The sequence below is a fragment of the Cebus imitator genome, unplaced genomic scaffold, assembly GCF_001604975.1.
Source record: "Cebus imitator isolate Cc_AM_T3 unplaced genomic scaffold, Cebus_imitator-1.0 Scaffold4, whole genome shotgun sequence".
Taxonomy (NCBI): Eukaryota; Metazoa; Chordata; class Mammalia; order Primates; family Cebidae; genus Cebus; species Cebus imitator.
In genome coordinates this window covers 15,741,888-15,769,270 of record NW_016107319.1, presented here as the reverse complement: position 1 = coordinate 15,769,270, position 27,383 = coordinate 15,741,888, and the positions used below count along the sequence as shown (strand labels likewise).

Sequence of the window (27,383 nt, the reverse complement as noted above, 5' to 3'; positions counted from 1 at the left end):
TTCCTTCCTTCCTTCCTTCCTTCCTTCCTTCCTTCCTTCCTTCCCTCCTTCCCTCCTTCCCTCCCTTTCGAGACAGAGTCTTGCTCTGTTGCCCTGGCTGGAGTGCAGTGGCGCAATCTCGGCTCAGTGCAACATCCACTTCCCGCTTTCAAGCGATTCTCCTGCCTCAGCCTCCCAAGTAGCTGGGACTACAGGCACACACCACCACACCCTGCTAATTTTTGAATTTTTAATAGAGACCAAAAATTTTTGAATTTTTAATAGGCCAATGTGGTTTCACCATATTAGCCAGGCTGATCTCGAACTTGTGATCCACCCACCTTGGCCTCCCAGAGTGCTGGGATTACAGGCATGAGCCACCATGCTGGACCAGTCATGCCTCTTTCTATTGTTTAAAGTTTAGCTGGGAAATGGCTACCCAGCCGGGGAACATATTTCTTTTGCAGTGTTACATGACTAAGGGAGATGAGTGGAATGTGAGTAGAGGACATGTATGTCCTTTCTGGGCTGAAGTGATATACCATCTATTCTACCTTTCCTGTGTTCTTTTTTCATCTCTACTCTTAGCTTTAGGACTTTGGTCTCTCTACTTCAATTCTAGGTCTGCTTTTTCAATGTAACGTTTAATTAACTTTGTACATCACATGCTTTGGAAGCTATTTTGTTGTCAACAAGTTGACTGTATGCTTAAGCTTTTCTTTCATGCCCTTATTCATTTATATTTATTGCCCACCTTGTATTACAGAGAATTTTAGGTAATTCATTAGGTAATCCACTCATCTCCCTTTAGGTAAGTTTCAATAATGTCTTGGTAGGATATATCTGAAAAATAGAAATTTAAAAATTAGTATCGAAGGCTCTCATTACATATTGTTTATTACAATAATTTTTTTTTCACTTTCTTACTTGTATCCTGGTATTTATTCCTTATAGTCTTAATGTTTCGATTATTCTGCTGTCGTAATACCTGCTTAAAACTCTTCAGTATTTCCCCATTGCTATAGGATAAAACTCAATCTCCTTAACATGACATGGTCATGGCCTAAGCTGAGGTGGGAGCGAGTTGAACTGTCAGGTGTAGGAGTAGCCAATTAAAGTAACAAGCCAAAAATGAAAGGGTAAGCCTTTAATCATTTACTGTGAAGGTTATTAGCAAGAGCGTAAAGCCAAAGGAAGAATGGCATGCATGTCAAGCATTAGTGAGGATCTGCGCAGATGTGAGAGTCATCTTATTGTTGAAGGAACTTGAAACTAAAGACTCTGGTAGTTTTATGGACCATGAGGTCAGAGGAAGGGCTAGTGGGGTGATCTTGGAACAGGCTGAATCCGAGTGGGGAATAGTGTCTTCAGGGTTTCCCCTTCCTCTCCGAGTAAGGAGATCAAGAAAGAGGTGCTTGGAAAGGATCTTAGGCCCAGGTTTCAGATACAGACCTAAGAATGAACTCATCAGCGCTAGGAATGTAAATGTGCAAAGAGCATAACTGGTCAGAGAGGCCTAAGACCTTAGCTGCAACTCCCTTTAGAGATGCAAAACATTTGCTATACATCAAGTTTGATGCAGGGAGTACAGCTTTTCTCCATGAGGCCTGCCAGGTAAAACTTTTGAAACTGCCCATGTTAAGGCCTGAAAAAAATTGCACATAGGTTTTAAACCAGGAGTCAGACTCCTAAAATGATTCTTCATGAGCTGGCCCCTGCCCTCTATAGCCTCTTGTTTGGGCTCTTCTTGTTTTATGCATCTCCAAAAATTCTGGAAACACTTAACTTTAACTTATACTCAATTGTTTCTTACTTGTTTGGCTTTGCTAATGCTATTCCCTCAGAAAGAATGTTTTTCCTTTTCTTATTCTCCTGGTTAATATCTGTTAACTCTTTGACTCAGTTTGTGGATTACTCGCTCCTAAGAAGCTTTCTGTTACTTTGGATAATGCCCTTCCAGTGTGTTCCTAAGCTACTTTTTGCATATATTGTAATTATCTCTTCATATATTTGTTTCTCTTATTGGATTTTGAGGTGCTTAAAGGTAATGACTTTCTATCACCAAATGACTGAATCTCCAGTCTTTGAGCATTGTTGGTATTCAGTATGTGTTTTTGATTAAATGAACAAGTGAGTAAATGAGTGAAATATAAACTTATTCATTTTTTATGTGTGGTTTTTATGTTATGGGTCTAACTTATATTTCATATCTCATTTCCTATTGGACCAACTAAATGAGACTGCTTCCAATTTTCAGACCGCTACACTTTTATTTAAGATTTCTTAAAAGCCTACAATGTCATCATCTTCTTCTGTAGCAATTGAAAATTGGACTCTTTTTATTTCTAGAAAAAAAAATCTCTTGCTCCCTAAAGCTTCTTGATCCCTTTAAAACAAATGTGATTACTCTTTTCTTTGCCTTTCCATAGCTCTGTTTTTACTTTTCTTATGGCATGGATTTTATGTCATATAATTTTTTGTTTGCTTATTTTATCCCATTTATTAGATTTTAAGTCCCTTGAGATTAGAGACTTGTGTTTTCTTCATATGAGTATTTCTAATAGCACCTCAACCAATGTTTTCCAGACAGTAGCAGGTACTCAGAAAATATTTGTAAATGAATATAATTGAGCCAAAGTAGAACTGGTCATTGAGAACCAGAAGAAATGAAATGTAGCAAAGAAAGAGAGGAAAATAAATCACTTTAGAATGTGAATAATTGCTTCAAAATTGAAAGTACTAGAAAGTATCTAGGAGATGACAGCAACTGTTCAGAGAACTGGCTTCCAACTGTCTTGAAAACCTGGAAGTGTAACATAATAAGCCTTGTTTTCCCCTGTGGATAAAAAGCACATATCTTTTGCTAATGCTTTAATTTATACAGATTGCAAAGCATGGTGTGTGTGTGTGTGTATATATATATATAATTTCTTTTATGTTAGTTAAAATCTGTTAGTTACTGTCAGTATTTTCCTGAGAGTTTTGGATTAAAGAGAGGAAATGATGGATTGTGTTGGGTTTTTCTTCATGTAAACTTCTAAAAAATATTTATTTAAAGATAAAAATGTTATACTATGGAGGGTGACTTTTTTTCTCTTTTCTTATCTTCCTATTACTTATAAAGTTATCTTAAGAACAACGGCAACAAATGTGGTATAGGACTTGACTTTGAGAGAAATATAGCCTGGGCAACAGGGTGAAACCCTGCATCTACAAAAAAGGCAAAAATTCCCCTGGCATGGTGGCAGGTGCCTGTAGTCCCAGCTGTTCAGGAGGCTGAGGTGGGAGGATCACCTGAGCCATGTTGAAGTTACAGTGAACCATGATTGTGCCACTGCACTCCAGCCTGGGCAACAGAGTGAGACCTTGTTGTAGAGGGAAAGAGAGAGAAAAACAGTAGAAATAAAGGTTCCATATGCCAAAGCAGTGGTTATTGGATATGCGATTGCTTCATTTAGATGCTTATGTAGTTATTCCAAATTAAGGGCAAGTGATGGGGTTACTAAAAATATTTCTGAATATTAATAGCTTCCAGGCTGCTTACTTACAAATGCTGACCCTGCACTACACAGTACTTAGTTTTTCTTATCAATTGAAAAGTGATAGAGCCTTGTTACTCCTTACCCTAGCCTAATAGCCTTGCTCTTTGAATTTTGGGTGATGCTAATGCTGGGAAATTTATGAATTTTTAAATTTTTCTTTATTGAAATGTGTTTTGATAGGTTTTGATGTAACTTAGAAAAATTTTTTTGGTTATATTTAAATCTGTCACTTTATAAAAGAGATGTTTAAATTCATACCAATATAATGAACTATCATAAAAAGTGTATTAATGAGCCTAATATGATCGTTTTAGTCAAAGTAGCCTGGAAAAATTTTGGTAATGGATAGTTCTAGATGGAAAGGTCTAGTGCTGTTTCTTTCTTTCTTTTTTTTTTTTTTGAGATGGAGTCTCCCTGTTTTTGACCAGGCTTGGTGCAATGGTGCCATCTTGGCTCACTGCAACCTCTGCCTCCCGGGTTCAAGCAATTCTCCTTCCTCAGCCTCCCGAGTAGCTGGGATTACAGGCATGTGCCACTGCCCCTGGATAATTTTGTATTTTTAGTAGAGATGGGGTTTTTCCATGTTCGTCAGGCTGGTCATGAACTTCCGACCTCAGGTGATTTGCCCACTTCAGCTTCCCAAAGTACTGGGATTATAGGCATGAGCCACCATGCGTGGCCTATCTATACTGCTTCACAAGCCAGTTATATTGATTAATTATCATCACTATAAATAGCTTGGGTTGCAGGATAAATTTGATTTCCCAGTGAGTCAATGTCTAATAAAGCCTATGTTTAATTATTTATTTTATTGAAGTCCAGAAAGATCATGAATTTATCACCCATAGTCATCCCAGGCATTCCTACCAGCCTACTCATTTTCCTTAACCTTTTTTATTTTGGTCTGCCAACCAAATCAGTCCTAAATCTTGAATGAGTTTTGTCAACTGCTCTTTTTTTGAGACGAAGTGTCGCCCTCTTGCCCAGGCTGGAGAGCAATGGCATTATCTCTGCTCACTGCAACTTCCGCCTCCAAGGTTCAAGCGACTCTCCTGGCTCCACCTCCTGAGCTGGAATTACAGGCACACGCCACCACACCCAGCTAATTTTTTGTGTCTTTAGTAGAGAGGGGGCTTCATCATGTTGGCCATGCTGGTCTCAAACTCCTGACGTGATCTGCCCTACTCGGCCTCCCAAAGTGCTGGAATTATAGGCGTGAGCCACCATGCCTGGACTCAACTGCTGTTTTGACTCTTTCTCCCAGGTTACTGAGTATGGTCATGGTGGGGGTGGAGGAGAAATCACACAATTCTGCAGATTGATGCTACACTATTTCAATGGTTTTCTAACTCAGCTGGATCTTCGCAAACTATTTAGTCATCCTTAAACTTTTCTTTTGTCAGCTTTCTTTTGTATTTCCCAAGGCAGCTCTTCTAATTTTACCCCCTCTATTATTTTCATCAGTCATAAATACGCTATTTAATAGAAATAATAGAAATAATCAGGTCAAAATCTAGTCTTTAGTTTTTCTTCTCTTCATCCTTGGATTTTGCCACAGAGAAAGAGGAGACCTTGGTTACTTCCAAATTCATCATGTTATCATTTTATGGAATCATACCTCTTCTAAGGTCTTTTTAAAAACCTGCTCCTGCTACTCATCTCCTATCCTCAGTGCCATCTTCAGTTTCTTTGAATTCTTTGGACTTTGTCTCTTCTATCTGCAAACATACCTAAGTCTGTTCTTTACCTTCTTTAAACTACCACCCTAGCTCTCGTAATTCCTTTCATGGTCCTTTAAGAGGAAATCAATATTAACCATTGCCACCAAAGAATGTTACTGTCTGCTTTTCCTTCCAACCACTGTAATCAAATTGCTCACAGCATCATCAGTACTTACCTGTTAGATGGTTTGAAAGGCAAGTAATAAGAAACCTTGCACCAAGAAAACTTCTTCACTTTACTAGAGTGTGAAATATAATATCTCTAATAAGAAGAAGTACAGATATACATAGCCGTGGGGGCAGGCTTCTGGCTCCATTTTTCTGCAACTCTTTCAGTTCTCTGTCCTTGGATGTATAAACTGTTCAATCTGGCGTCTCTCATGGCTGTGTTATGGCTGCCAGCAGCTGGGTCTACATATTTTATTGTTTCAGACCATCAGGAAAAAGAAAGAACTCTGTCTCAACCACTGAATAGGAGGTTTCCATTTCATATTGCTGAAAAATGATTGCCAGGCAGAATTTATATAGTGATCCTCTTAAAGCTGGATTTCTGAACCAATCACTATCATAATTTGGTCAGCTTTCCATGAGTCACAGAAACTTTTAAAAAGTGCTAGATATCTAAACAAAGTTGTAAATCAGTTATTGGGAACGCGGAGAGAAGTGAAAGCTAGATAGCTAACCAAGTACTTCAGTTTTCTTGTTGTAAAACCCAAATATCCCCACAAAATGGAAACAACTCAAGTATTCTTCAATACATGAATGGATAATCAAAACGAAGCATATCCATACAATGAAATATGATTTAGCAATAAAAAGAACTAACTACTAATATGTGCTGCAACATAGATGAACCTCAAAAACATTATGCTGAGTGAAAGAAGCCAGTCACACAATTCTATACATTGTATGGATTCCATTTGTATAAAGTGTCCAGAATAGGTAAATATGTGGAGAAAGTAGGCTAATCATTGCCAGGGGCTGGGAGGAAGGGAGAATGTGGAATGACATGTAATGGGTATGGAGTATCATTTTGGGGTGATAGAAATATCTTCAAATTAGATTATAGTGATGATTGTATAACTGTCAATATATAAAAAATCATTGAATTATATATTTTAAACACGTGCATTATGGTATATACATTGTGTATCACAAAGCTGTAAAAAACACAAAGTATGAACAAAGACTTCTCTTCATTTTTCATCCTTCTGGGCATATTTATGCAGAATTAAATAACGGTACCCACTCACTGCTTTGAAACATCTTTGCTCATTTGTCTTTTTTGGCACCATTCTATTTTGTTTCTCCTATTATCTTATTGATTGTAAGGTACTATTACGTAACTTCTGCAATTTATTAAATATTCATATTTCCCAGATTCATTGCCAGCTTTCTCTTGTCCTTTCAATAGACTTTTATCTGGGTCTAGCACTTGGCCTATAATAAACACTCAGTACATTTTTGTTAAATGAATGCTGAATCTCCTAACTCTCAAGGCTAATCTTTCTCTCTCTCTCTCCCCTCCACCTTTCTCCCTCTTTTCCCCTCTCTCCCCCTCTTTCCCCTTCTCCCTCCTTCTCTCTCTCTTTCTTTCTTTTTCTTTGATATATATGTGTGTGTGTATATATATATATCTGGCACCTGGGCTGGAGTGCAGTAGCACAATTTTGGCTCACTGCAACGTCAACCTCCTGGGCTCAGGTGATCCTCCCCACCTCTGCTTCCTGAGTAGCTGGGACTACAGATGCGCACGACCATACCTGGCTAATTTTTTAATCTTTTTTTTTTTTTTTTTTCTAAGATAGTGTCTAGCTCTGTCACCCAGGCTGGAGTGCAGTGGCGTGATCTTGGTTCAATGCAACCTCCGCCTCCTGGGTTCAAGTAATTCTCCTACCTCAGCCTCCCAAGTTGCTGGGATTACAGGCACACACCACCATGCCTGACTAATCTTTGCATTTTATTAGAGACAGGGTTTCACCATGTCGGCCAGGCTCATCTCGAACTCCTGACCTCTTGATCCGCCCGCTTCATCCTCCCAAAGTGCTGGGATTACAGGTGTGTGCCACCATGCCTGCTTATTTTTTGTATCTTTTTGTAGAGATAGGGTTTCGCCATGTTTCCCAGGCTGTAACTTTAGGGCTCAAGTGATTCACCTGCCCCAGCCTCCCAAAGTGCTAGAATTACAGGTGTGAGCCACCGCACCTGGGCAGTCTCCTTATTTTAAATCTCTAGCAGAGGCCTTTGTCTTTCAAGCGGCACTGTTGTGTTATTTACCTATTAGAAATACCTGTCTGGATGTTATTAGGCATCTAGGATGTGATGATTTTTCCCAGCCACACCTGTTTAAACTGTTTTTAAATTAAATAGCATCTTTATCCTCTAACTTCCCTCTTGTTACAAACCTTGATTTTATTCTGATTACCTTTTCCTCACCTCCCATATTGAATATCGTGTGAAAACTTCTCCATTCTACCTCAGATATGTCTTTCAAACCTTCACTTCTAGGCTCCATCCTCACTGCTTTAATCCAGATCTCCTGGATGTTGCTGCTATGTAGCATACAAGGCTGATCATATTAAACCTCTGTTGTGAAACCTGATGTTGTCTCTGTAGACTTTAGGATGTAAAGGTAGTTACTTTAGTTAACTATAGAAGGCCTTTTGAAGTCTGGTTCTAAACCTCTTTTTTACCTTAGCTTTTGCCATCTTGAGGCTGTCTAGCTGTGATTTCTTACCAAAACTTCCCTAAATTACAGTGCCCTTTTATGTTTCTATGCCTATCCATGCTATTTCTTGCTTGTAGTGTTTTTTCCATTTTGTTCAGCAGACTCCTGTTTATCATTTAAGTTTCTGTTTAAAAGTCATCGATTTACTCTTTGATCAATTATTTATTAAGTGGCTGTTTTGTAACAGTTACTATGCTTGGTTAGTGAATTAGGCACAAACCCTTGTCTTCATGGAAGTTACAGAATAGGATCCTCATTGAAATCTAAATGAAATCCTCAGTCCTCTCAGGCAGGGTTAATTAGTACTTTGATCATAGCTGTAATAGTAGCCAATAAGATGTTCAAGAGGAAATGCTATATAGTGAAAAGCCCATTGGCTTACACATCAGTAGACTTATTATTTACTACCAATGGGTAAGACTTAGTTTCTTCACCTTTAAAATGAGAATAACGGTATTTAACAATGGCAGTGTTGTTGATGCTTGGCAGTGCTGTATATAACAGAGAACAGTGTGTAGCACAGAGTAGCCTAAAGTAATATAGTCTATCTAGTTTAACTTACTGTTTTTTATATTTAGTAATTGTCCCCATTGTCCCCATTGTCCCATCTAGGCTGAGCCCAGCATCATTCATTTGTATGTACCACAATCTGGTACCTAGTTGGCACTCAACAAATATTTGGTGAATTTTTTTAAATTAGATTTTTGGGGTCAGTATATTAGAATTGTCTAAATAGTGAGGCTGAGGTGAGCTTTAAGGCTTCCTGTTCTTAATAACATCATTTTAGTAGGCCTTTTTTTTTTTTTTTTTTTTTTTTTTTTTTTTTTTTTTTTTTTTTTTTGTTAGAGCTTTAACTGGTAGTATAACACCAGATTTTGGTATTCTCATAACTTTACTCAATCCCTGGTAAAAATTCTAAGTGAAGAAAGAAATGGTCAACAGGCTAACAACAGACAGGAAAAGCTTGGGATCATTTCTTGAATAATTGACTTGGTTGCAAAATTACATTTTCGCAAAATGTCCAAACTAATAATTAATTCAAGAGGGGTATCTAGATGGCTCTAAAAAACAAATACAGAAGTGCATTGAATAGTGACATGCAGAAATTCCTAACCACATAAAATATGATTTTATATATTAAATAAAATACATGATACTCTAGTATCTCAATCTAACATAAAATCCTCATGTTAGGCCTCAATAAAGACATAATTCTGCTTTAGTATATATCTTCTCTGCTGGAATCCACACAATTGAAGGGTTTGTTTTTGTTTTTGTTTGCCTTTTTCATAAAGACAGCATAATGCGTAGATCACCTGCACTTGATTTATAGTTGGTACTTGGTAAACAGAGGTTTTAGTTAATTTTCTTTTTATCTGTTTACATGAAGGCATCATAGATTTCAGTTTGTGAGATAAAGTATTCTTATATTGTATGATACCCTATAGTACCAGAATATTATTTCACCAAGATTTACACAGAATGTGAAACCTTTCTAGAACTTAAGTGTTTTTATCTTCAAGCTGACAGTGCACTGAAAATATTTACTGCTTTTTAGGGGTTACCATTTCTTTAAGTTGTAACTAATGTCTACCATGAATTTTTAATCTAAAAATATGGAAATAGAAGCTAGTCAGATGTAGGAGTTTTAAAAACATGCAGTATGAAAATTTAAGAAGAAAATATGACATCTTAAAATTTTCTAGGATTTGGAACTTTAGCTAGAAGAATTTATTACTGACTTCTGTTAAGGTCATCAGGATTTATCAGGTATTGTCAAAGGAAACTGGGCAAGATGGAAAATGGGAAAATTTTCTAATATGAGATTTTTTTCAATATGTCAATAAAAGTATATGAGTTTCAAAAAGAAAACCTCTTTTTGAAACTCATATACTTTTATTGACATATATTTAAGTTACATTGAAATGACACTAAAACCAGTGAGATGATAGACATGCATACTTTGGGCTCATTTGATAGTAGGTGCCAATTCATCTAGGTTGTAGAATAATGGGTACACTTACATAGCTACCAGTAATTAACATTGTTCTGGAAACTATTCTGCTTTAATACTACAATATCCAGAAAGTTATCTTCTTTAATATAGCAATGTGAACTTAATGGCTTTAGTTAAATAAATGTTAATATTTCTCTTATGTATTTAATTATTTTATTCTTTTTATTGACTTTTGCTTGTATTTTGACAACCAAGCCTCTTCTTAATATGACCGCATTTTCCTACAGCAGGGAAATACTGACTGTGCAACTGCCACTGATAGTGTGTGAAGGCTTTGTTTTGTTTCCTATCCTCAGGTTTAGATTTATCTTTGGGATTCCAGAGAAAGAAAGGAGCCTGAGCATTGAATTGTGGGGAGGGAACTAGGGGACATGTGGGTAAAGGCACTGTTCTCCTAGCAATTGGACTGGGACTGTGACATATAATAATGTCCAATGAGCATTGCATAACACCAGGGCATGTTATTTACAATTTTTTTTTAAACCTTCCCTCTCCACCTTGTTATTTACAAAAATTTTAATGTGAAATGTGCCCCCTGGAGTTGTGCACTTTCATAGCCATGTAGTAAGAGCTCTGTTCTGTCACACACACTTTTTTGAATTCTTAATATTTGTTTTTGCATCTGCCTTTTTCATGAGATCAGGGACAGCATTGTAATAATCCTTATATTCCCACAGCTGGCTCAGGTACATAATAAATAATTGTTATTAGAAAATATTTTAGCATTTTATTAGAATATTTGTCCATTCATACCATGTTAACTGGCTAATTGTATTTGAATGAAACTAAACTTTACAGTTTTTTTTTTTTTTTTTGAGACAGTCTCTCCCTCTGTCACCGAGGCTAGAGTTCAATGTCATCATCATAGCTCACAGCAACCTCCAACTTTTGGGCTAAAGAGATCTTCCTACCTTAGCCCCCCAAGAAGGTAGACCTACAGGCATGTACCACCATACCTGCCTAATTTTTTTTTTTTTTTTTGAGACAGCATCTTGCCATGTTGCCCAGGCTGGTCTGAAACTCCTGGCCTCAAGCAATTTTCCTTCCTTAGCCTCCCTATGTTCTAGGATTACAGTCATGAGCCACAGTGCCCAGCCTAAAAATTCTTACAATTAACACGAGAAAAATAATAATCAGATTTGTATAGTTGTGCTATTCAACTATTAGGGGGAAAAATGTGAATTGTACCTTAGTTGTTGATTTTTGTTTTAATACTTCTGCCCCTTCCAAATGATTCTCATTCGTTCTACTTGATCAAATCAGTAAACATAAATGGCCTAGGAAATAGATGTTTGCATTATATTTCTTTCTAAAAATTTGATAATCTGTTCTTATAGAACATAAAACATATATTCTGTGTATTAAAATGGCACTGCCAGCCAAGCTCAGTGGCTTGTGCCTGTTATCCCAGCTACTCAGGAGGCTCAAGGAGAAGGATCATTTGAGGCCAAGTGTGTGAAACCAGCCTGTGCCACAGAGCAAGATCCCATCTCTAAGAAAATGAAAAAAATTAGCCAGATATGGTGGTGTGCATCTGTAGTCCCAGATACTGGGGAAGATGAGGCAGCAGGATCTCTTGAACCCAGGAGTTAGAGGCTGTAGTGAGCTTTGTTCTATTCCCTGATTGTGCCACTGCATTCCAGCCTGGGTGACAGAGATTCTATCATCTCAAAAAAAAATAAAAATTAAAAAATGACATTGCTTTATATTCTCTTATGTAGATTAAAGGTGTGTGTATACAAACACATAACATGAAAGTTCTTTAAAAAGTAGAAATATAGTTAAATGACTTAGGAAAGTCCAATAGACTGACATGATAATTTTAACTTCGGACTCTGAAATTAGATCAAAGAACAAAAAAACTAAATTAAAAAATTTAGAAAGATTCGAATATTTAACTCCAGTGCCATCCATAACTTTAAAGACATGTGTTCCACCAGTCAAAGACTTTAGTACCTGGAGATTATGTCCTAAGAGGAGCTCTAAGTAGGGCATCTTTGTAAAGAAGGGCTTATGTCTTCTGAAGTATTTCCAGACCTTCCAAAACTTAGGCTAACCGTTTTACTTTGAATATTTTGAGGATCTTGTGGAAATGGATATGAGTGAAGTTTCTGAAAGAGCGTTGTGTAGTATTAATATAACTTTTGGGTATAGATACAGATATATAAAAGTATAGGTATATAGTGATCTAGATGCGTACTTATAAGGTCCCAGAATAAGTGATTTCTCATCTTATCCGTGCTTATATTTAGTCAACAATCCGTTTCTGAATACATGAAGTCTTTTAAATTTTGCTGGTCATACCATGGTGATAACCACAAAAAGGTATAACAATTTTTTAATTACTTCACAACCCTTTGTGAAGAGGGTTGGATCACTGTGTTATTAATAAATTTGCCAATTTTGTATCCTCTTTTCCCTAGAAGAGGCTTTTGAGGAAGGGACAGTGTAGGGAACAGTATTTCTTAAATGAGAGTGAAGAAAGTAAGTTGAAGACCAAAACCTACACATACTCCTTTATAATACTGTTTTTTAAATGACAAAGTGTGCCTCATATTTTGTGTGTATGGTAGAATGTTATACTGAGAGTATATGTTGTTGGAGGGAGCAGACTTAGGGAGACAAAACATTGGACTTTAGGCCTAGGTTTCTTACTTTGTAAATGACTTTAAACATGCCAGTAATGATCCTCATCTCAAATAAGATGATCCTCATCTCAAATAAGTGGGAGTGGCTTTTTCTCCAAAAACATGTATTACCCTCACAGTCTGAAATTGGATGATAAATGCTATTTTCTCAAATGAGACTAATTGCTAACTGATTATAAGCACATTCCATGAGAACTTTGTATCCTGTATCATCTGGAGCAGTGCATTATATGGAGAGACTCTCAAAAAATATATTAAAATTGTTGGTCTTTTGAAATGATTTTTATAGTTCTTACTAGATATGTGATCTGAACTAAGTGATCTTTGCTTTGTCTTCAGATTATTTTTAATTGTGTTGTAACTGGATTATGTTGGAAAGATAGTCCTTAAGTGACCATAGCTTCAGGAAATTGTAAATATTATCATGCTGAGGTATTATAGTTCTTTATTCTATTTGGACCATGTCTAAGTATTTTTTTAAAATACTGATGGAATATATGTGAAAACAGTATGTATGTGTACATATACATAAATATATATATATAGTTAGCATAAATGAAACTTAACTTTCATTTCTATTATGTGAACAAATTCTCAGTTCCCTGATGTACTGATTTTTTTGATTTAGCCAAATGTCACCATTTTGACCGTTTTTTGTTAGTGTCAGAGTATAAAAATAAATATTATAGTTCTATTTCCTCCTAATTTTGGTTATTTTTCTTATAGATATTATCTTTGAGTTACTTGATAATTTGTGAATAATTTTATAATTCCTCTGGATTTTCTGCTGTGTGACAAAAGTTATTGTACATATGCTTTAATAGCCATTGAATTTGACTTCACTATGGTGCATTATAGTAGAATCTATTGTTACCTAATTTAGTAATAATTTTATCATAGCAGCTTAACATCTTATAATTTTAATTGTTATCAAGAATAATGACATCATTTAATTTGACTCAAAATGCAGAAGGATGGATGAATGACAAATTAATAATTTACTACCTTTGCATAATACTGAAGCATAGAGTATTAGAAGGATTGATGGCAGAAAAGGTTAACAAATTTGAGCAGCTTTCATTAGCTTTACATCATCATATGTTTGTGGTGCTGACTGAAATAGGCTTTGTAGGAGATCTCAGTCTAGGAAACTAATTACTTGTGCCGATTGCTGCACTGATGAATAGACCCTCATTGTATCATTCCCCTGAAGACGAGGAGCAGCCTGTGATTCACGACTGCATCCTGGCTGATATTTGATAATAATTTTAACAGATAAATGTAGGTAGGCAGAATGATGAAGTGCCTATCCAAGCTCCATGACTATCAAAGCCATACACATACCATCTGTGTACTGCCTTTTTCCTTCTCACCTAAGGAGAATTTCATTTTATTAATTAAGTTCCAAAAACCGTTTTCTTTTGAGTGTATATATATTCTGTGGGTATTTATTTATTTTAAAATTATATTATAGTGTTTTTATTTAAAATTTAGACAGAATAATGAAGAAAAATATAATAGCTTTTTAATTTTTCTTTTTGAGGACTGCAATTCTTATACTTTTTAAAAACACATTTTGATTACATTTTATCTCCTTCTCCTGACCAAAATCAACAAAGGAAATGTTTGACGTTCTTATTATCCCCTGAGCATTTTCAGAGATTGGTCTCTACTGTTTTAAAAAGATTTTTAAAATAATGTAGTTTGTTTATGCTTTTTATTAATACAAGATACTTTTTAATTGATAAAAGTACTTATTTATAAACCTATTTTGAATTTTTAAAGATAACATCTTTAAAACATCAAAATAAAGGTAACTTTTTCTTGGGCATTTTGGGACTGTCAGTTGTTCAAGACTACTTATTTGTCAAAGCTGACAGATACAATTTTATTAGCTCATGAAATATAAGTAACATTTTATTTTGTATTAGTCATTCCTGAAGAAGTTTTGATTATGAATAATTTTTTAATTTCATTATTGAAACTTACAGGTGTTCATGCTTTATGTCTTCATTGAATTAATATATTCTACAGAAGTTTTTTCATACTATAACTAAAAAAAATTAGCATTTTCCTTATAAAATATTTTTCCAGCATGCTAGATCATGATTAGTTAACAAGAGAGAAAGCTGACATTTATGTATTGCCATATAAAATGTCTATGTAATAGGGGAAAATATAGAATTTGAAATGAGCAAACCTTTTTTTAAAAAAAATATATTTCCAAAAGTATGTTTTCGATATAGCAATTATTACACATCATATAGCATGTAGTTTTTAATTAAATACAAAAACAGACTACATAAAACAGAAATCCAATCTGATTTGCTTGAAAATAGATTGCTGTTTCACTCTACAGGAATGGTTTATTTAAAAACAGTAAATGGAAAAGAAATGCATTTTCTTGTGCTGTTCTCAGCCTCAGGGGCTAAATGTAATGAATATTTTAAGAGATTATTTTAATTAAATTCCTGCACATCTAAACAGAGTAATATTTTATTATCACATACATAACCATGTAACTGAGATATTCATTAAAATTAACACTTTCTAGACCAAGAATTCATGGTATGATTTACTGACCTTGTGCAAAAAGGCACAAATTAGGAAGAAAAATGAAGGGGGACGGACTTTGATTAATATAGGTAATGCTATACCATATTTATAATAGCCTTTTCCCTATTCTGGTTTATAAATGCAGCTACAGAGAAAGGTGCCCTGCTGAGGCTGAAATGAGGCTGAAATCAGAGCACATGCCACTAGAGTGTGGGGAAACTGATCACACTGTCAGCAATTCATTTCAAAATGATGTATTTAGTGCTCATTTCACCTTCCAAGAAAAGGAAAAGGAGTTCCTTAGACTAGAAGGTGATATTGTTATTTTCAAGGACATACCTAAGTTAAAGATTGCAGAAAGGGGAGTGTGAGATGGAGGGAGAATTAAGAGGAAGGAGAGGGAAAAAAAGACAGAGCAAACAAGGAGAGCTTTATGCAGAAATTCAGTGCTACCACGCTGTTTGATAATTGCTAACATATGTGGCTTCTCTGTTTCATTGTAGTCGTCCTCGTGAGTTCTGGCGCCTTGACTACTGGGAAGATGACTTGCGGCGCCGGCGACGATTTGTGCGTAACCCTCTAGGATCGACACATCCTGAAGCGACACTAAAAACAGCCGTGGAACATGGTCAGTGTATAAACCATTCCTTGCCAATAGCAGCAGGTACAGCACTTGGTAATGAAGAGCATAACTTCATTATTACAAGGCACTGTAAAATGGTCCAACACCACATTTCATGGTTATTCAAACCAGAAAGAAAAGTTAATTTTTTTATAGTTACTATAGAGTCCTATTAAATTATGGTGTCAAGTATATTTATTCATTATGTTACACATACAAAACTTACTTAACATAGACCCTTTGTTTCAGAGTACAAGGATTAAATATGTCTCATTTTAAGTGACACATTCAGCTTTTAGCAAATGAATCCAGGAGGCCTGCCTTAAATCCATGAATATCAGAAAGACAGCATTTGCAAACCAGATATATTTCTAGGTTCTGTTGTGTTCACATGGTTTTCCCGCAGTCATGGTATTTTATCATGAAATCATGAAGTGGGAAAGATAGTAATAAATATCCAAGTGCCTAGATACTTTCTGAGTCTTGATTTGTAGATGGTTATGATAGATGGCTCATGGAAAAAGAATAAACATTATTTTCATATGTTACTATTCTGTATTATTTTGTTATCAGAGCTTAACAAAACATTTTTTCTGTTTTGTTACAGTACATATGACTATGATTCAGTTTAGGTAGAAGTCTGATAAGTAAATTGGAAAAACTGAAAAGATCATTTGGATTTGATACTGTATTTTTTATCATAGAATTTCACTCATTATTTTATGATTTTTGAAAGTCAATTAAGAAATATTGATGAAGGAGAAAATGCTCCTCCCCACATTAAAATTATTCTGATTTTACAAAATACAAATTGGTTTATAATAAGGTCTGAAATACTTTTAATTTTCCTTTTTCAGGGTATTGGTTTAACATGTAGCAGTTTGTGGTTAAATGGAAATATGTAGTATACAAAATAAATGTTAATTTATATTCAATAAGGATATTAAGAATTTAGATTAACAGTCTGTAATCTTAGATTTGGCCTCAGTCAGGCAGCTTAACCTCTTGCACTCAGCGTTAAGGAACCATTTCTAGAAGAAAATGTCCACAATATGTCATCAGATATAACACCAAATGTGACATCAGTCCTTTAAAATAAATGATCTTACGGAGAATAGTCAATAACGAAGTGATCTAAAAGCAATAACAGTCTCATGGCCCTGCATCTTCAACTATAGGAGGTGGATAAAGAGAAATAAAATGTAAAATTAATTAGGCCACTTTGTTTTTATAGTACATATACTTTTTATGTGGTGATAACAGATTTCAGAGGGTTTTTTTCTTTTTGTGTTTTTTGGTTTGTTTTTGGTTAATGATGCTTACATTAAGAAAGTGAAGTTTTTTGCAATTTTCAGCAAAATGTATTACCATGTGCACTTAAAATTTGAAATTTAATTTTTTATCTTCTAAAACATCCTTTACAGTAATTTGTGAGTTCTGAGATCTATACATGGTACTATGTTTTATGAAAACCTTTTACTTTTATATCTGGAATGGGAGGATTTGTTTTCTAAAATGAACATAGACAAACTTAATATTTTATCCTTAGATATCAATAATTCAATTTAAAATTTGTGGTATAGATTTAATACAGAATTTACTAAAATATATTCTTATCAAAAATAGTACATTTAAACATTTTGAAGAATTACAGGATTCTTAATAATGAATAAATATTAATTGTTGAACTTTATCTTTTAAAATCATGTTGTTTTGTCAGCTTTTTAAATGCTAAGCATCTGCAATAATGTTTGACAAAAAAACATTTATTAGCATGCTTTTACTATCATTTAAGACTCTTTTGATGTATGTAGAAGCAGATTTCACTCTGATTACTCTAGGCAGTAATTGAAAGGTTAATACAATGTTAATTATCTATATTTTATTGTGCATTTTTAAATTGAGAGGTAATAGCAAAGGTAAGCATTGAGTAATATTTTATAGTAATCTTGTAATTATTATCACACTCCAAAATATTATGAACAAAATTTGAGTTTGAAATACATGTTTAAAAATCTAAATGTGTAGAAGATTCTTCACTTGTCGTACAATTACAGAGCTATATCATATTTAAATAAAATTTTTTGAAAAAGCAAATTCTAATTATACCTCATATTTATTTTATTTTAAACAATAAGGAAGTCAGTTCAGCACATAGATTGTGTTATGGTATTGTTTGATGTCAGCATAATTTATGCTAATATATTCTGTAAACAAAAAGCTTAATTTTTTACTGGTTTATTAAGTAAAGTATTTGATAGTGACATTCAATTTTAATTTGGTGTTTAAATTTTTTGTAGCATTAAAGAAGCTAATCAAAATGAACGTATTAAGAATTAAGTATGCCAAACAAAATTGTTAATGTGATCAAAAGGTAGTTGAAATTAATAGATTTTTAACATGGATACTGTGCTTTAAATGTTGAATTTAAATACTTAAAATAGATATTAATGAGGATAGTATGTCAATCCTATATTTTTATGACTTCCTTTATATATAATTTATTTAACTAAGGAGACAGGACATTTAAAAAATGCTGAATCTTAAAACACCATGAACTGTATTATCATTATCAAAGCAAGACATATAAATAGAAGTGCCATTGGAGATTAGCTATGTATTTTAGTAGAAAGAGCCATCTTTTTTATAGATTGATTTGATTTGAAGGAAAGCCTCTAGTGTAAAGGTGGCAGAGTAAATACCTGAAGAGTGATGTTCTCTGTTTGGACGATCAATACCAGCCCCATGACTCTACTTCTGCCTACCTTCTAGTTAAAAACAAATTTTTTAATTCTGACAATTTAATTGCCCTTCCCAAGTTCACATTAACTTGCTTGGGGAAAAAAGCTTTAGGTAATTTTTCAAACAGAGACCCTCCAAAGTGGTTATTTATAAAAGTCATGTTGTAATGGGAGATTTCTTTAACTTTGCAGAAACTGAGTCATATTTTTAAATTAAAATTAATACTTCCTCTTATGATTAAATATTCTTTATGGAAATTATCAGCTCAGGCAAAGCTGAGTATTTTATTCTTGAGGGCATTTTCTTTCATTTTATAGTTTTAAAATTTATTAGAAATTATTAGCAATGATTCGTAACATTTTTCTAATGCCAGAGCCCAGGTTAGCAGTTAATTATTATCAGAGCATTTTGGATGTAGAAGGAACCTAAGACTAACATCTGGTTTAACTTTATTCTTTACAGATAAGGAAACTGAGGAAACAAAGGGCCAATATAATTTTTGGTAGATAAAGGAGTAAAGCCCAGGTTAACTGACTGAAGCCTACATTTTCATATCAGTGTGCTGTGCTGTCTTCTAAAATTTATTATTAAATATAATGGGAATTTTATATTCAAATTAAAGCCACATAAAAAGTGTTTTAAATGGTAGAATGATTGGTTTTAATTCAGGTGCTAAAACAGTTTAGCAGAGAACCCTATTGAATTCAAGACATTTTTATTTTGTAGAGAATGTACTTGCTAATAGAAATACATAATGAGAATTTAACATAGATTTAAAAGTATCTTGTAAGCATATGGAATGATACAAGTAACTCATTTGGTTTTCTAGGGATGACAGATCATGTAAAGATCTTAAATCATTCCATTCTCTCATAACTTCAATAATACCAGATAATGTTGCTTGCTTTTTAGGATCAACGTATACTATGTTCTCTATCTAAAATTTTCGGTAACCCATGGTTATTAGGAGATGCACATGGCTTGTTCTTCTGCTCATTCTTTGTAGTTTAATTAATTTTTTTTCAGAGTCAATTTTCTTGACTTGGAATGCTATGGACATGGCATAAAGTACAGAGGGGAATCAGTTAGATTAGAACAATAGTTGATTATAAGTTATTCTTTATGTGTCCTGTTCAAAATACAGTTATAGTGTGTGCTTCACATTACACTAAGTATGTACCCATTTTTATTTTATGTATGTTTGAAGGCACTTTGTTATTCCAATAGTAGTCTTTTTTAAAGTGGCTAATTCTTAAAGTATAAACTTATTTTACTTTGATATAGACTATTGATGATTCCAGTTCACTTGCTCAGTACATGTTTGAAAAGGATTTATATTGAAGGTGGAACAGTTTTGTGTGTTTTTGCTCTTTTTATATTTTAATTCTACTTACCTGCTTTGTGTTGGATAGATGAATCAACTCATGTCCAGAGTTAGCTCTAAAGAACTTGAATTTTACGTTTTGAGGGCCAGCCTCTCTCTCTTAGATCTTTTGTTGTTTTTAGCCTCAGTGAATCAAATCATTTTTAAAGACAGCATTTTTGACAGATTTCTCCAATTTCATGTAACAATTGCATTAATTATTAAGCTGGGATAAATATTAAGCCAGAATAAAAGGCAAAATTAAACCAGAATAAAAGGCATTTCTTAATAGTGATATGAAAAATTTAAACAATGATCACATTAGTAACAATTTTGTTACCTAGAAATATCTGAAATGAGCTTTAAAATGGAACCCAAAATATATTCTGACTTCATTCAGTTAACTTTTGGACTAGTGTAGAATATATTCATAGAAGGTATCAAAATACTTGTTTATAATGGTTGATTGAGAATAACACAAATGGAAGTTAAAATATACTTGTCCCCAGCACATATAAACATGATAATAATCTTTTATTTTATGCTTGGAAAAGTTTTGTTCTAATTTTTTTTTTTTTTAAATTTCTTTAGCAGAAAGCTATTAGACCACTGAGAATTGAATACCAGCGCATGTGGTGTATATTAGAGTACTGTTGGTAATTTTACTGCTGCTAACTTAAAATCCTCAAGGGGGAGTTAATTACAGGAAAACCATTCTAAATATCAGTAAGCTGCATATTTTCCATGACAAGAGGTTTTTCAGTGGAGCTTGAACAATTCCAGAATCTGAGCTTGTAAAAATAAGTAAATAAATAAATAAAAGTGGGTGTGTGTATGCATACAGTACACTTATAGTATGTAAAATTTTTAATGAAACTTTAATTCAGAAGCTATCTTACTGTGTTATAATATAGGCAGCATGATTAGAACATAATTAAAAATTTTAAATTGCAATTGGAAGGGTTAATCTTATTTTTTGTGATCATTTAAACGAATGTGAATTTATTTTTTGAGCTATTTTAAACCATTACATATTGCCATTGGGGACCCTAATTTTTTTGTAAATATTTGTAGATTAAAGAAGTTTCTTCTTTTTTCCTTTCAAATAAGCTTGGTGCACTTTAGGACATGTATGGCAATAATCAGAGGAAGTAATGAGCAGGGCGTTGAATTTAGCTGTTTCTGATGTGTTTGGCATGTTCATCAGATTTAGATTTGGAAATGAATATTTTTTGTTCTTGTTTATTCTGATTTAACCTTTTAAAATGCACTATAAGAGATAAGAATTAGTAAACAAATTAATTATATATATGTTCATATTTGAACAGTGGTTGTTTTTGTTTTCTTTCATTTTCTTACCTGTAAGAGCTAGTATGGCATAGTGGTTAAGAACCCAGATTCTGGCACTGTGCTGCCTTTTTTAAAATCCTGACTCTAATTGTCAAAAGCCATGTTAATTTGGGCAAATTATGTAACCTCTCTGAGCCTGTCTTCTTATCTTAAAATTATAAATTAGCATAAGGTTCATGAAAATTAAATGAGTTAACTATGTATTTTTAACACTCCCCGGCTCATGCAAAATGGTATGTAATATTAGCCTTATTATTAATATTTCTGCTTTGAAGAAGGAATTGTAAATCCAAGAAATGAAAAGAATGTAGTATGCTGATTCTGTACTAAAATCTAACTGGCAAATAATAATTTATTATAATTTACTTTATAAAAACATCTAGAAGATGGTGCTTCATTTGCATTTCTCAGTAGCCAGTACATTTTTAATAAAGTTGATAGTAAATTGCAAAGTATCTTGCTTAGCCTAAGGTCAGTGTTTCTGATTTTAGGGTAAGGAAATATCAATACTTGAAATATAAGTGATTTTAGAACATACTTCTGTTTTCCCAAAAATTATTGGTTAATTGTAAGTATATTTCTTTTTAGCATTTAAAAAAAAAAAGGCCAGGTTAGATGACTAATGCTTGTAATGCCAGCAACTTTGAGAGGCCAAGGTGAAAGCACTGCTTGAACCCAGGAGTTCGAGATCAGCCTGGGCAAAATGTGATACCTCTCCTCTACAAAAAGTTAAATTAAATAAAAAAAATTAGCTGGGGATGGTGGCGAGCATCTGTGGTCCCACTTACTTGGGAGGCTGAGCTGGGAGAATCACTTGAGCCTAGGAGGTAGAGGCTGTAGTAATCTGTTATTGTGCCTTTGCACTTCAGCCAGGGTGACTGAGCAAGACCCTGTCTCAAAATAAATAAATAAATAAATAAAGCCACTTTAATTAGATACATTAAAGTAATCTTTTCAAACGTGTGTCCAGATCATCATATGTGTGTGTAGCTTACAATACAGCCTGTGGGTATGAAAGGTTTTATTTACCCATAGAGTGTATTCAAAGGTAAATATAGAAAGCTTCTTCCTATGACTTCTTATTAAATAGAAACTCCAATGTTTGTTTAAGCAGCACTATAAGTATTGTATATAAATGTTATATGTTGTACATGGTGAATTCCCAATAAATATGAGAAAAACAACTTTTACCTTTAGCATCATCCATAAACGTACCTATCAAACCCCAAGAACCTTTGATCTGCCAAATTAATCAGGTAACACATGTGCAGTTTAACTATTTAGAATAAATTATATGGATTATATATTAGTCATGTTACTGCAAATTGACTGCTTTATTCTTTCTGAGGTTTGGGCCTTTTGCCTAGGCAGAAGCTGCAGTGGAGCAAAAAAACCTAGCCATCCGATTTCCATATCAATAGCTGCAGCCTGGGTGGATCAGGTGCTTTACCTCAGAGATTTATCTAGCTGAAAGCCAGGAGGGTCAGGTGAAGATTGTTAACTTTGGCTTATATGACACCATTCAAAAAAAGAAGATTAGGAAAAAACACACATATGAGGTTTTACAAATCACAATTTAGAAGTTAGCATCTGCCTTCCTGCTTTTCGTAAGGAGAAAGCTGCTTAAAACAACAAGAGGGGCCCTGGAAGGATGCGGGCTTTGAATCAGAGTTTTGAATTTCAGTGTTTTCCTCTTTCTGTTGTGTCTCTGCTCCCCTGTCGGATCCCATTGTTAAGTGTAGGTGTTCTGCAGAGCTGCTTCTTCCCTTCCTAGATGTGGTATTCTCTATTCCTCCTTCTGCCTGCAGTTGCTGCCTTGTCACAGTGCCTGAGTCTGCTACTGCTGCTCTCCACAGGCTGCTCCAGTTTAGGCCGCATGAGGCCTCTTGCCCACATGCCTCTCCTCCCAGGCTTTCTGTTATGTTTGCCCCCGGGGTGCCTTAGCCCTTTAGTTTAAACAGGCAGAGGAGGTAGTGTTTGAGCTTCCACTTAGTTTCCACACTGCCTTGCTCCTGGATATTTGTATAAGGGGCGAAAGGGCAGAGGAGTGAGTGTATGTGTGAACATGTGGACAAGAGTAATGTGAAGGAAGGAGGGTGGATAAAGAAGGGATTGCAGCTTCAAGGAGCTGCTGTAGTCTTGTTAGTGTCAGATATGGCTTCAGTATCTGGGCCTAAATCCTCATTGGCTTGTGAATGTCTCTTAGCTTCGACCCTTAATTCCGGACTCTCCTCCACAGCCACTTCTCAACCATGTTTGTCAGTATGATATTATTTGGGGAAATGAATCAGTCCTTATTTTTTGGCGTTAAATAAATATTGTTTCCAAAACTGGGTTTTGATTGTTCCTATTAATGAGTTTTCAAAAAAAGTACTGCTTTTGAACCCACTCCTGCCCTAACTATAAGTAAATAAATGGTATGGTGAGCAGTGCAGGGGTCAGATTTAATGGGATTATGGTGCTTGTTTAGGGTAACGTTAGACTAGGTTGAGGGATCGAGTTTGTCAGAACAGGCGTGCGTGCCATCCCAATCACTTTCTCACTGTGGCTGACTCTGTGTATAAAAGATTGACCATCTTTGGCCACCTACCCTTACCTAAGCTCCTACCCCTCTGCCGAAGTGCTCTTCCCAGAACTGACGGACAGCTTTGTTTCCTTTTCATTTCAGCCACAGATGAAGATATCCTTGCTAAAGGAAAACAATCCATCAAGAGTCAGGCTTTGGGAAATCAGAACTCAGAAAACGAGATCTTCCTGGAAGGCGATGATGATACTCTGTCATCCGTAGATGAGAAAGATTTAGAGAATCTTGCTGGTAAATTTGGTGGCCGTGCAGCTATTTCAGCTACCCCTGGGACAATAAGCATCTAATTACTTACTTTTTCAGCTGTGACCACTAGGACTCCCAAGCTTACACCCACAGTTACATTAATTGGTTATTTCAAACACTTCCCCCCTTATTTTCTACAGTTTCTCTTTTATTTTTCTGTTCTCTTCAGTCTTCTTACTCTCCTCATTTTTTTTCTTTTATGAATAATTTTCACTGAAAAAGAAAAAAGTTTAAAAGCAGCAACAAAAGAACAAAATTGCTTTTCCCATCCCATAGAAGCTACCAAATCTCTGTAAATTAGGACTATAAGTAAAATTCTGCCAGTTTTTTTTGTTTTGTTTTCTTTGGAAATAAAGCTTGGAGGGAGAGGAGCTATTTGATTTGATATACAGGTCTTAGTGAACATGCTGTATATGCATGTAACTCTCTCAAATCAATTCCAAGAATGCCATGACTTTTCACAACATTCATGTATTTTGCCTGATGTAGGAATTTTGATTTGCACTCTGTAGATTCTCAGTTTTACATCCCTTATGGGAAAAATTATCTTGTTTAGCCGGAAATTTTAGTCATTCATTAAATGGCTTTTTTACTTTAATACCTGTGGCTCTGCCCCTCAAGGAAGAAAGTCTGAAGGCTTCTATAATTTCTATAGGTAAAAATTACATAGTCTTCAATTTTGATAATTTTAAGAGAAAAGTCATTAAAAATCTTGCATTTGGTGATACATCTGCAATCTGTGCTACTATGCCACTTGGTAATGAAAAGCAAAAAGAGAAGATGGTATCTTCTTTGACAACTGTAAACCTCTCTGTAAAGTAAAATAAAATTAATTGGTAGGAGAGGAGAGTAAGGTAGATATTGCTCTTCTGTAGTTTTTTCCTTCACATCCCTTTACCCATTTCCTCCTTTATTTTGCTTCTATTCTTGCTACTAGTAATACATTCATACAGTAATAGAGGTGAAAGGGTAGTTTAATTATATAATCTTGACAATGGCAATAGGATTAAGAAGTAATCCACACTAATAAAGTGGTGTGGGTTAGAAATGAAGTGGAAATTGTCAGGGGTCTTCTGTAGGACCTAGGCTGCCCTAGCTCCTGCAGCTGTCTGCTTACTCTGTAATTGAATGTCTGAGAGTGATTGAAAAAATGTTATTTCTTCTCAGTATTACATGCTAATGTACAGAGGGCAAAAGGAGACAGCAAAAGAACACATAGCTTCTTATTTCATCCATTTATAGGGATGAGCTTTGGGAAATCATGGCTGTTCTGGAGCTATCTGCTGCCCATCTGCAAACACAATGTATTTGTACATTGGGAATAGAGGGCAAAACCTGCTCTGATCTCCGCAGAGCATCCCTTCTATTGTCCTACTGGCACACATTAAGATTGATGTGAGATTAAGCACTATCACCCTTCTAACAATCGATGGAAATGTCAATTCATCTGAATTTTGAAACACTTATTCACTCATTGATTACCTGAATAGGCACACCTTGTTTATAGACACTATATTAATTCAGAACTATAGGTGCCAATCTTCTCTTATGCTGTTTTCTTCCCCTGTAGGATTTATACCATGAGGAATTGACAATGGAATTCCAAATTCTTTCTACATCAGTCTCTCTCTCTCTCTCTCTCTCTCTCTCTCTCTGTGTGTGTGTGTGTGTGTGTGTGTGTGTATGCACACATGTATATATAACATTATTTTTAGTTCATATTTTTAGTTCGAATATACATTATGCTGTTCTATCTGTAGTGAATCTGTTGTTTTCAGTAGCAGTCTGATTTGTCTCTTTGATAATCCCTGCGGAGATTTGATTATTCCAATAAAAATTCATTCACTTGGAAACCCACCCTCCAGCTGTTTACTCCCAGAGTCCCTGAACTACACTAATATTAGATTGTGAAGCATTGAACAATACTTAACAGTGGAAAGGAAGGCTTAGAAAATAAGTATTTTTGCCAGTCATCGATGGGGTAAAGTTGTTATGGGAGAGGTTTTGTGTCAAGCTGGCATAAAATCTCTATCAGAAAGTATGGTTTAACATTTCCCACTTCATTAATAAGCTAGTGATCTTTTTGTAGTCGTGCCTCTACCATACTGCAAGCTAACCCCTGGCCTTGGAAGCCTATTGAGGCTTCCTTGCTCCTGGTTGTTGTTCATGTTGTTAGATAGCCTGAGGCTTGTTTTCTAAATGGAATGTGGATGGACTTATTTAGGCAGAGCCACCTTCTTACCTAGAGATTAGACCAAAGCTTTGCAGACTCCCTGTAAAATAATTGCATCCTAGTTTACTATTATCATTAACCGCCTGTTATAAATCTTCTAGTATGAGAACCCTGACTTTGCACTTTCAGAGGAAGATTTGGGGTGGACAGAATATGTAAGTGTAGAAGTAGTTGGCAGGCAGTTCAGTATTAGAAGTGAGAATGAAAAGATTAAATACAATTTCAGGTCGAATTTGATTTTTTTGAAAAATGTCATTCCAACTTGTGTGGCTTGTCTTTTCCTTTTGGCAGGTCCTGTTAGCCTGAGCACACCAGCTCAGCTTGTGGCCCCCTCCGTTGTAGTAAAGGGCACTCTTTCTGTTACCTCCTCCGAACTCTATTTTGAGGTGGATGAAGAGGACCCTAACTTCAAAAAAATCGACCCCAAGGTGAGAAGATAAGGGGGTTTCATTTTTTCTTATGATGGGATGGTGGGTGCTGTTGGGTGGATTGGCATTGGTAAATCTGACAGGCTTAGTTTGAATTTCTTCTAAGTTGCCTTGGCTTATATGCAATGTCATTATCTTCTTTAGCTTATGATTCCCTACCAGTTAGATTATTGAAGTTCATTTAGATTCAAAAACAAATACTACTTAATGGCATTTATCATTAGCTCTTTGTGAGGAGGGGAAGGAACCTCAGGGAGTATCATCTATAAATATATTTTGCCTCAAAGGGTCAAGGGTGAATTAAGATACAAAATTCAGTGAGATTGAAAGTGGAATTATTTTGTTTAGCCTTTATGTTTTCTGGGTATGATACCAATATATCACTCTCCTTGCTTTGTCCCCATGACTTACTACTCTGTCGTGCATGCAAGCATGTTTTGTGTGTGCGAGATACCTCTGTTTCCTATTACCTATATAGTAGATTTTACAAGGCACTGCATAATATTCTGTTCTTAAATGAAAATGTAATTTCCCCTTTAAAATGTATTTCTCATTGCTTTTCAGACCATGGCAACTTTGTTTTTACAAAGAAACATTTGTAATACAGTCATAAAAGCCAAAATT

The 27,383-nt window shown here is 34.8% G+C and overlaps 1 protein-coding gene across 1 annotated transcript in view; it reads left to right on the top strand.

Moving 5' to 3' along the window:
• The window catches only part of LRBA (LPS responsive beige-like anchor protein), a 727,560-nt gene that overhangs the window by 400,975 nt on the left and 299,202 nt on the right, over positions 1 to 27,383 (top strand). Inside the window, exons 38-40 of the mRNA XM_037740751.1 lie at positions 15,695 to 15,819; positions 23,937 to 24,083; positions 26,623 to 26,759. Coding sequence (XP_037596679.1) covers positions 15,695 to 15,819; positions 23,937 to 24,083; positions 26,623 to 26,759 — 409 coding nt within the window. The remainder of the gene's footprint in view (positions 1 to 15,694; positions 15,820 to 23,936; positions 24,084 to 26,622; positions 26,760 to 27,383) is intronic.